General features: G+C 50.7%; 1 protein-coding gene across 1 annotated transcript in view; it reads right to left on the reverse strand.

Annotated features, from left to right (window-relative positions):
- The window catches only part of LOC107663447 (uncharacterized), a gene marked incomplete at its 5' end in the record, with an annotated part of 26,823 nt that extends 15,624 nt beyond the window's left edge, over positions 1-11,199 (reverse strand). Inside the window, one exon of the mRNA XM_016453688.1 lies at positions 11,142-11,199. Within this exon, the coding sequence (XP_016309174.1) occupies positions 11,142-11,199 (58 nt within the window). The remainder of the gene's footprint in view (positions 1-11,141) is intronic.
- Positions 11,200-11,588: the final 389 nt, after the last annotated feature.

An 11,588-nucleotide genomic window follows, 5' to 3' on the forward strand; every position in this document is an offset into this window, starting at 1 on the left:
CGGGGAAACGGAGAAGTGGTGGCGCAGACTGGAGATGCAGTTTCGGGACCTTCACAGACTGACTCAGAGGAAACGAGAGCGAGGGCGGAGCTTAAGTCCCCTGAGCTAGATGACTTTCCTCTTGAGCAGTCTCGTGATGAGACGCTTAAAAATGCGTATGACCGGGTCCGCACCATCGACGGACAGCTTCTCCAGCCTGACCAACCTCTCTCGTATCCTTATTTTTCCCTTATAAAAGATAGGTTGTATCAGGTGACCCAAGATACCCAGACAAAAAGAAATACAACCCAGTTATTAGTCCCAAAAAGCCGTCGGGAAATGCTTTTCCAGGCGGCTCATAGTAGTCCCACGGCATTGTTAGTATTCAATTTCGGGGGGAAATGCATAGAATGAAGGTGGCGGTTAATTCCCACCTTAGGCATCCGCTGATTTTGGGTACAGATTGGCCAGCCTTTACACAATTATTGGGGGTTTTGTGTGCGGATGCTTCTTGGGAGACAGGGCTGGGAAACGGAGAAGTGGTGGCGCAGACTGGAGATGCAGTTTCGGGACCTTCACAGACTGACTCAGAGGAAACGAGAGCGAGGGCGGAGCTTAAGTCCCCTGAGCTAGATGACTTTCCTCTTGAGCAGTCTCGTGATGAGACGCTTAAAAATGCGTATGACCGGGTCCGCACCATCGATGGACAGCTTCTCCAGCCTGATCAACCACTCTCTTATCCTTATTTTTCCCTTATGAAAGATAGGTTGCATCGGGTGACCCAAGACTCCCAGACAAAAAGAAATACAACCCAGTTATTAGTCCCAAAAAGCTGTCGGGAAATGCTTTTCCAGGCGGCTCATTGTAGTCCCATGGCAGGCCACTTGGGGGAAGCAAAGACACGTGAACGACTCATGGCCCGATTCTTTTGGCCGGGCATTCACGAGAACGTCCGCAGGTGGTGTGCGGCATGTCGTGAATGTCAGCTGGTAAATCCTCCGGCCAGTTTAAAAGCGCCATTGCGTCCATTACCACTGGTAGAGGTCCCCTACGAGAGAATTGGTATGGACCTCATCAGGCCATTAGAACGTTCAGCAAGCGGACATCGTTTTGCATTAGTTCTGGTGGACTATGCAACATGATACCCGGAAGCAGTGCCGCTACGCACCATCTCTGCAAAGAGTGTGGCAGACGCGCTGTTTCGAGTCATCTCCCGAGTGGGGATCCCCAAAGAGATTCTCATTGATCAAGGCACGGCGTTTATGTCACGTACGTTAAGCAAACTATACGAACTTTTGGGCATTAAATTGATTTGCACCAGTGTCTATCAACCACAAACAGACGGCTTGGTGGAACGATTTAATCGCACGTTAAAGTCCATGGTTCGTAAGTTTGTGAAGGAGGACGCCAAAAATTGGGATAAATGGCTCGAGCCCCTGTTGTTCGTGGTGCGGGAGGTTCCACAAGCCTCCACGGGGTTTTCCCCATTCGAGCTTCTCTATGGTCGTCAGCCCCGCGGGGTGCTTGACGTCATTAGAGAGGCTTGGGAGGAGGGGACTTCAAACAACCGTAGCGAAATTCAGTATGTCCTGGACCTCCGAGCAAAACTCCACACTCTGGGGCGGCTGTCAATGGAGAATTTGCTCCAGGCGCAGGACAGACAAAGTCGGCTGTACAACAGGGGTACGCGAGCGCGGCAATTTACACCGGGAGAGAAAGTGCTTGTATTACTTCCAACGTCTAGTTCCAAATTACTCGCGAAGTGGCAAGGACCTTTTGTGGTTACACGGCGAGTGGGGGATCTCGATTATGAGGTAAAGCGAATGGACAGGGGTAATTCATGTCAAATTTATCATCTCAATCTTTTAAAACGTTGGAATGAGGTGACATCGGTTGAGTTAGCAGCGGCTGTTTCGGCAGAGGAAGATCTTGGACCAGAAGCGGCTGTCAAAACCAATCCGCTTGCTCTGGTCCCCGGGGGAGATCACCTCTCGCCGCTGCAGCTCACTGAGTTAGCCAAGTTGCAAGCAGATTTTGCGGATGTGTTTTCACCCCTGCCCGGTCGCACGAGCACCACATCGAAATGATCCCCGGGGAAGTGGCGCGCAGCCGCCCCTATCGGTTACCGGAACACAAGAAAAAAGTGGTTCAGGATGAATTAACGGCCATGCTAGGGCTGGGAGTAATAGAAGAATCGCATAGCGACTGGGCAAGCCCGATAGTTTTAGTGCCTAAAACGGACGGCTCCGTCCGGTTCTGTGTGGATTACAGAAAGGTGAATGCTGTGTCGAAATTCGACGCTTATCCAATGCCCCGAGTTGACGAGCTGCTTGATCGGTTAGGTTCGGCTCGCTTTTATTCGACACTAGATTTAACGAAAGGGTATTGGCAGATCCCCTTGTCGCCATTATCCAAGGAAAAAACAGCCTTCACAACGCCGTTCGGGTTACACCAATTTGTTACTCTTCCGTTCAGGTTGTTCGGGGCTCCCGCCACCTTTCAGCGGCTCATGGACAAGATTCTCCGGCCACATAGCGCGTACGCCACTGCCTATCTCGACGACATCATTATACACAGTAATGATTGGCAGTGGCATATGGAACATCTGCGCGCTGTCCTGAGATCCCTGAGGGTGGCTGAAGTGTGCAATTGGGCGTGTGCAGGTACGGTATCTGGGCTTCCACTTGGGTCATGGGCAGGTGCGTCCCCAAATTGACAAGACGGCGGCGATTGCGGCCTGCCCAAGACCCAAGACCAAAAAGGAGGTGAGACAGTTCCTGGGGCTGGCGGGATATTATCGCAGGTTTATTCCTAATTATTCGGAGCTCACCAGCCCGCTGACTGATCTCACTAAAAGGGAAGCACCAGATCCGGTCCAGTGGACGGAGCTGTGCCAACAGGCCCTAACCTGATGTTCGTGGTGTGGGAGGTTCCACAAGCCTCCACGGGGTTTTCCCCATTCGAGCTCCTCTATGGTCGTCAGCCCCGCGGGGTGCTTGACGTCATTAGAGAGGCTTGGGAGGAGGGGCCTTCAAACAGCCGTAGTGAAATTCAGTATGTCATGGACCTCTGAGCAAAACTCCACACCTTGGCGCGGCTTTCTATGGAGAGTTTGCTCCAGGCTCAGGACAGACAAAGTCGGCTGTACAACAGGGGTACGCGAGAGCGTCAATTTACACCGGGAGAGAAAGTGCTTGTATTACTTCCAACATCTAGTTCTAAATTACTTGCGAAGTGGCAAGGACCTTTTGTTGTTACACGGCAAGTGGGGGATCTCGATTATGAGGTAAAGCAAACGGACAGGGGTAATTCATGTCAAATTTATCATCTCAATCTTTTAAAACGTTGGAATGAGGTGACATCGGTTGAGTTAGCAGCGGCTGTTTCGGCAGAGGAAGATCTTGGACCAGAAGCGGCTGTCAAAACCAATCCGCTTGCTCTGGTCCCCGGGGGAGATCACCTCTCGCCGCTGCAGCTCACTGAGTTAGCCAAGTTGCAAGCAGATTTTGCGGATGTGTTTTCACCCCTGCCCGGTCGCACGGACCTCACAAAGCACCACATCGAAAAGATCCCCGGGGAAGTGGCGCACAGCCGTCCCTATTGTTTACCGGAACACAAAAAAAATTGGTACAGGATGAATTAACGGCCATGCTAGAGTTGGGAGTAATCGCATAGCGACTGGGCGAGCCCAATAGTTTTAGTGCCTAAAACGGATGGCTCCGTCCGTTTCTGTGTTGATTACAGAAAGGTGAATGCAGTGTCGAAATTCAACGCTTATCCAATGCCCCGAGTTGACGAGCTACTTGATCGGTAAGGTTCGGCTCGCTTTTATTCGACACTGGATTTAACGAAAGGGTATTGGCAAATCCCCTTGTCGTCATTATCCAAGGAAAAAACACCCTTTACAACGCCGTTCGGATTACACCAATTTGTTACTCTTCCGTTCGGGTTGTTTGGGACTCCCGCCACTTTTAAGTATCTCATGGACAAGATCCTCCGGCCACGTACGCCGGAACATCTGCGCGCTGTCCTGAGATCGCTGAGGGTGGCTGGACTCACGGCGAACCTGCGGAAGTGTGCAATTGGGCGTGTGGAGGTACGGTATCTGGGCTTCCACTTGGGTCATGGGCAGGTGCGTCCCCAAATTGACAAGACGGCGGCGATTGCGGCCTGCCCAAGACCCAAGACCAAAAAGGAGGTGAGACAGTTCCTGGGGCTGGCGGGATATTATAGAAGGTTTATTCCTAATTATTTGGAGCTCACTAGCCCGCTGACTGATCTCACTAAAAAGGAAGCACCAGATCTGGTCCAGTGGACGGAGGCCCTAACCAAGGTAAAGGCTGCCCTGTGCGGCGGGCCGCTCTTACACTCTCCTAACTTTGGTCTCCCTTTTTTGTTGCAGACGGACGCGTCAGACAGGGGGCTGGGTGCAGTCCTGTCCCAGGTGATCGGAGGAGAGGAGTGGCCGGTGCTGTATCTGAGTCGAAAGCTCTCAAAGAGAGAGAGCAGATAAAGCACCATTGAAAAAGAGTGTTTGGCCATTCGGTGGGCTGTCCTCACCCTTCGTTATTACCTCCTGGGATGGGAATTCACTCTCTGTTCGGACCACGCACCCCTCCAGTGGCTCCACCGTATGAAGGATACCAACGCGCGGATCACCCGTTGGTATCTAGCATTACAACCCTTCAAATTCAAGGTGATCCACAGGCCGGGGGTACAGATGGCGGTAGCTGACTTCCTCTCTCCAGAAATGGAGGGGGGGGGCTGCAGGCCGGAGGGCTCCCTGGCCTGAGTCGGACGAACACAGGTGCATTTTATTGATGGCATTTTGAATGCACAGAGATACCGTGACGAGATCCTGAGGCCCATTGTTGTGCCATTCATACAAGACCATCATCTCATGTTTCACCCGTTGGTATCTAGCTTTACAGCCTTTTAAGTTCAAGGTGGTCCACAGGCCGGGGGCCCAGATGGCTGTGGCCGACTTCCTCTCTAGAAATGAGGGGGGAGGGGCTGTAGGCCGGACGGCTCCCTGGCCTGAGTCGGGCAGTGGGGTTATGTGGCAATGGGGGTGTGGGAAGGCAAAAGGCTACAGCGGGAGAACGGGTGTGGAGACGAGCGGTGATAAGGACGTCAAGTGAATGATGACTAACACCTGTCTCTAATTCCAGTGATTGGGGGCGAGACGAGAGATAAGTGCCCCGCAGACCTGGGAGAGGGAGAGAGAGAGACTGAATCCCAGCTGAGTCTGAGCATTGTGTGTGTGTCATGAGCCGGGTTTGACTCTAGTTTTCTTTTCTTTTCTGTTTCGTGCTGTGCTATCCTAGACTCAGCTGTTCGCGATCACAATCAGCGCTCGTGCTGATTGGGACTGCACCTGTTCCCTCTTTATGCTGATTTTCCTCTCTATTTCTCTCTGCGTGTTACAAGGTCTTTTGCCAGATTATTGCGCTTTGATGTCAGCCTCTTGGCTACTCTATTCTGTCAGTTGTGTTATCTAAGTCGAGTCCAGTCCTGCATTGTCAAGTTGTGTCCTGTCATGTGACTTACCTGGATTTCTGCCCAGTCTCCCAGTTACCCGCTGCCAGCAGTTCGCTCTCCTCCGGACGCTGCTCACCGGTCCGTACAGTCTGAGATGTAGTCGCTCCTTGCCCAGCAGCCCGGGGTGGCGCCCCGAACTCTCAAGTCAAGTCTACCCTATGTTCCAGTACTTTTGTGTTAATGACCAGTTCTGTGACCGCCGGATATGGCCAGTGAACGGCAGACTGCCTGAGTTAATATTTGTGGACAATAAAATCCTCAGTTTGACTTGCCTTTGCTTCTGGGTCCTTTTATCATGACAGAATAATCTGGCCAAAGGATGGACACAGCGAAGGAGACTCCAATTTGTTCAGCAGTGGAGCTGCAGGGGGCTATGCTGGGCTGACACGAGGAGGAACTTGCCGCCGCCAGGTACGCCGTGGAGAGCCTGTCAGCCCAGGTGATGGATTTAACCAATCTGCTGCAGAACCTGCGCCCTGAGCAGCCGGTGGTGCCTCAGCCACGTAACTCTCCAGAACCTTGCATAAACAATCCTCCTTGCTATTCTGGACAGCCCACTGAGTGCCAAGCCTTTTTGACGCAGTGTGAGGTGGTTTTTTCCCTCCAACCTATAACATATGCAGAGGATCGCTCCAGGGTCGCTTTTGTGCTCTCTCTCCTGACTGGGCGGGCTCGTGACTGGGGAACGGCAGTGTGGGAGTCGGAGGCAGACTGCTGCGATCGTTTTTCTTCATTTAAGAAGGAGATGATAAAAGTGTTCGACCGCTCTGTTTATGGTCTTGAGGCGTCTCGACAACTTCCAACACTTTGCCAGGGGAAGTGGCCTGCTGCCGATTATGCAATCGAGTTCCGCACCCTACCTTGTGAGTGGAACGAGCCGGCCCTCACTGCTCGCTTCTTGGAGGGTCTCTCTGGGGAGATAAGGGAGGAGATTCTTGCTCATGATCTGCCATCCCGCTTGGACCAGCTGGTGGAACTGGCCATCCGGATCGACAAGCGCTTTGAGACGCGCCGTTGCGCCATAGCGCCCGCACCCCCGGTTCTGAGCAACGGATGGTTTCGCCTGCCGTCCCACTTCCAGTAGTGGCCTAATTTGAACCCGAGCCCATGCAGCTAGGAGGTCTGCATATCTCTGCTGAGGAGCGTCAGCGCCGCATTACGGGGGTCTCTGTATGTATTGTGGTGCTCTGGGGCATTTCACCGCCAGATGTCCAGTAAGAGAGGGGTCGCCAGTAGACCGGGGAGTACTGGCGAGCGACTACTTTTTCCCCATCTCACAAGACACGTACCTCCCTCGAGGCCTGCCTACGCTGTGGGAGCTCCACTTTTCCCTGTGTGGCCCTTGTTGATTCGGGGGCTGAGGGGAATTTCATGCATGAAAGCTGGGCTATCGATCACGACATTCCTTTTCTAGAATTAAGTGACCCTCCCACCATCTATGCCCTGGATGGTCGCATCCTCTCCAAGATCCTTCGAGCCACCGTTCCGGTGAGTCTCACCATTTCTGGCAATCACCAAGAGACAATTTATTTTCTTATTTTTCGTTCCCCCCTAACGCCTATCGTTTTAGGGCATCTCTGGTTAACTCAGCATAATCCACAAATTAACTGGGTAGAAGGGACCATAATGTCTTGGAGCTTATCTTGTCATGTTAAGTGTCTTGTCTCGGCTGTGCCTGCTGTGTCCTCTGTTTCTGTGTTTCAGGAAGAACCCGGCGATTTATCTGGTGTCCCGAAGGAGTACCACGATCTGCGAGCGGTATTCAGTCATTCCCGGGCTGCTTCTCTCCTTCCCCATCGACCGTATGACTGCAGCATCAATCTTGTTCCGGGTAGTACGCCACCTCGTGGTAGACTTTATTCCTTGTCCGCCCCCGAATGCGAAGCGTTTGAGAAATACCTTGCAGATTCGCTGGCCACCGGTACTATTGTTCCCTCCTCCTCTCCCGCCGGCGGGGGGGTTCTTCTTCGTGAAAAAGAAGGATGGTTCTTTGTGTCCCTGCATAGATTATCGTGGGTTGAACGACATAACTGTTAAGAACCGGTACCCGTTGCCACTTATGTCGTCGGCTTTCGAGATCTTGCAGGGAGCAAAGATTTTCACGAAATTAGACCTTCGCAATGCGTATCATTTGGTGCGCATCAAGGAGGGACATGAATGGAAGACAGCTTTCAATACGCCCTTAGGCCACTTCGAATACCGGGATCTACCGTTCGGGCTTATCAACGCTCTGGCTGTTTTCCAAGCGGTCGTGAACGATGTCCTTAGGGACATGCTCAATGTCTTCATTTTCGTGTACCTGGATGGCATTCTCATTTTTTCGTCCTCACCCCGGGAACACGTTCAGCACGTGCGTCATGTGCTACAACGCCTGCTAGAGAATCTCCTTTTTGTTAAGGCAGAGAAGTGCGTTTTTCATGCTGATTCTGTTACGTTTTTGGGTTTTGTCGTGTCCGCCGAGGGCATTAGTATGGATCCGGCCAAGATGCGCTCCATTATCGATTGGCCCATACCTGACTCGCGCACTGCTCTCCAAAGATTTTTGGGGTTTGCAAACTTCTATCGTCGTTTTATTCAGAATTTCAGTCAATTTGCTGGCCCGCTTACCGCCCTCACTTCGACCAAGACCTGTTTCTCTTGGTCCGAAGCAGCTGAAGTAGCCTTCGACCGTCTTAAGAGGTTATTTACAACTGCCCCTATTCTCATCACTCCCGATACTACTATACAATTCATAGTGGAGGTTGACGCGTCTAATGTCGGGGTGGGAGCGGTGCTGTCGCAGCACTCTCCACAGGACGACCTGGTCCACCTGTGCGCTTTTTTTTTCTCACCGTCTCTCACCAGCGGAACGTAACTAAGATGTAGGTAAACGTGAACTCCTGGCCATTCGTTTGGCACTAGGCGAGTGGCGCCACTGGCTTGAGGGGGCAGCCCATCCGTTCGTAGTTTGGACTGATCACCGTAATCTCGAATATATTCATTCGGCTAAGAGATTAAATGCTAGACAGGCACGGTGGGCTCTATTCTTTGCACGGTTCGACTTTACCATTTCCTATAGACCAGGCTCTAAGAATACTAAACCCGATGCTCTGTCTCGTCAGTTCGGTTCTTCGGAGGACGGCTCATCCACAGAGACTATCCTGCCTGATGGTCGTGTGGTCGGGGTCATATTCTGGGGAATCGAACAGCAGGTAAAGAGGGCCCTTGCTCGCATCGCTATTCCTCAAGATTGTCCGACTGGTAAATTGTTCGTTCCCAAGTCCATGCGTCCAGCTGTTCTCCGCTGGAGTCACGCCTCCAGGCTCGCTGCGCACCCTGGGGTGCGAGGGACTCAAGCTACTGTCTGCCAACGTTTCTGGTGGCCCGCTTTAGTCCGTGATGTACGTCGTTTTGTAGCTTCGTGTCCAGTCTGCACCCAATCTAAGTCTAGCCTGCCGGTCTGCTTCGACCCCTCCCTATTCCGTCTCATCCTTGGTCGCACATCGCTTTGGATTTCGTTACGGATCTGCCTCCTTCCATGGGTAACACGGTAATTCTTACAGTCATTGATCGCTTTTCTAAGGCAGCCCGTTTTGTCCCCCTTCCCAAACTCCCCTCCGCTAAGTAGACGGCGCTAACAGTATTTGATCACGTTTTTAAAATCTATGGGCTACCCTCTGACATAGTCTCCGATCGAGGGCCACAATCTGTCTCTCAGTTTTGGAGGGAATTCTGTCGGCAGATTGGAGCTACGGCCAGTCTGTCATCAGGATTTCACCCACAAACAAATGGGCAAGCTGAACGCATCAATCAGATCTTGGGACGTTTGCTCCGTACTTTAGCCGCTCACAACCCCACTTCCTGGTGTGAGCAGCTGCCTTGGGCTGAATATGCTTATAATTCATTACCATCGTCATCTACCGGGTTATCTCCATTTAATTGTTGTCTAGGTTACCAACTGCCACTATTCTCCTCTCAAGAATCCGAAGTCTCCATCCCCTCCGTCCAAGGCCTTTATCAAATGCTGTCGACGTACCTGGAAGAGGGTGCGCAATGCATTATGTAAGACAAGAAGGCGCACCTGTCAGGCTGCCAGTCGTCACCGCTCTAAGGCCCCGATATACATTTGTGGCCAGAGAGTATGGCTATCACTCATAACCTACCCCTACAGTCTCCGTCTCGTAAGTTAGCGCCTAAATTTATTGCCCCTTTTTCGATTGTTAAGGTGTTAAGATTACCTCCTTTTTTAAGACGGGTTCACCCGGTTTTCCACGTTTCGTGTATTAAGCCCGTTGTCCGCCCACCCTCCCCCCCTGTCCCTGTCGAGGGTTCTCCTGTCTTTAGAGTCAAGAAGCTGTTGGCTGTCCGCCCTCGGGGAAGGGGTTTCCAGTGCTTGGTCGATTGGGAAGGATACGGTCTGGTGGACAGAAGCTGGATCCCGGCCTGGGACATTCTGACCGGACATTCTGGACCGCTCGCTCATCGAGGACTTCCGTCGCTCTTGCCAGTCTCCTTCCTCATGAGTGCCTGGGGGCGCTACCTCGGGGGAGGGGTACTGTCATGAGCCGGGTTTGACTGTAGTTTTCTTTTCTTTTCTTTTTCATGCTGTGCTATACTAGACTAAGCTGTTCACGATCACAATCAGCGCTCGCGCTGATTGGGACTGCACCTGTTTCCTCTCTATTTCTCTCTGCGTGTTACAAGGTCTTTTGCCAGATTATTGCGCTTCGATGTCAGTCTCTTGGCTACTCTATTCTGTCAGTTGTGTTATCTAAGTCGTGTCCAGTCCAGTTGTGTCCTGTCGTGTGACTTACCTGGATTTCTGCCCAGTCTCCCAGTTACCCGCTGCCAGCAGTTCACTCTCCTCTGGACACTGCTCACTGGTCTGTACAGTCTGAGAGGTAGTCGCTCCTCGCCCAGCAGCCCGGGGTGGCACCCCGAACTCTCAAGTCAAGTCTACCCTATGTTCCAGTTCTTTTGTGTCAATGACCAGTTCTGCGACCGCCGGATACGGCCAGTGAATGGCAGACTGCCCGAGTTAGTTTTTGTGGACAATAAAATCCTCAGTTTGACTTGCCTTTGCTTCTGGGTCCTTTTATCGTGACAGTGTGTCAGTGAGAGACTGTATTTTTTCTTTCCATAATTTAGGGGATTGTCACATGAATGGGTTTCACTATTTCATATTCCATTTTCATGTTAATGTTCCTTCTCTAGTTTCTTTTTTTTCAAGATGTGGTTTCGGTTTTTTACTTGAAGGCCCTATTAATTCATGGATAACGTGCTTTAGCTAACCAATTAAATGTATTAATAGTAGAGTCCACAGTTAAGCAGTAACGCTGAACCTTAGCATAATGTGTGCAATATGCAATAACACTCTTCAGGTTTACTCAACATGTAAATGTGTATTTTCCCGTAATGTTGATCCAAACATCTCTTTTGAAGTAAGTTTTTGAACATGTTTGATATTTTACGCCAATTTTACAACACATTCTTCTAGCAAGAAGGCTTGTGTTTCTGTGTGACTTTGTGCTTGGACCAACTTGAAAGTTTACGATTTAGCTAAAGTAAAAACAAGGGGGCGGACATGTCATGCGCGCCAGTCATGTAATGTCCAGTATCTCTGCAACAAACAAGACTCTTACGTATGCACTTTAGGGGAAGGTCAGAGTGCCAGGATATGCTGCCATCTTTTTCAGTGCATCGGATGCAGGTTGGATGTTACTTCTTTCCTTACGTAGCCCTCTGCACATTGAATATGAATGCTGTCACCGATGTGATATTGTAAGTCTAAGACAGGTACTGTGTTGGGTATCAGATTTGGGGTTCCACAGACACCTGAGATAAAGTAAGAGTAATGTCACTAAAATATCACATATGCAAACAAAGAAACTCATGGATAGATATAAATTCATCAACATCTTTGCACATATCAAGATCTGTAAAAACTTTGACCTAATGGAAAGTGTGTTAAAAACAATACGTTTTGTTTAACTTACTAAGAAATTAAGTTGCATTGTACTGTATTTAACATTTTGAAATACAATTCTGCTTTCTGCCATCAGGTAAGTGGATATGTATATAAATGACAC

Source organism: Sinocyclocheilus anshuiensis, unplaced genomic scaffold (genome assembly GCF_001515605.1).
Source record: "Sinocyclocheilus anshuiensis isolate Anshui unplaced genomic scaffold, SAMN03320099.WGS_v1.1 scaffold4535, whole genome shotgun sequence".
Classification (NCBI taxonomy): domain Eukaryota; kingdom Metazoa; phylum Chordata; class Actinopteri; order Cypriniformes; family Cyprinidae; genus Sinocyclocheilus; species Sinocyclocheilus anshuiensis.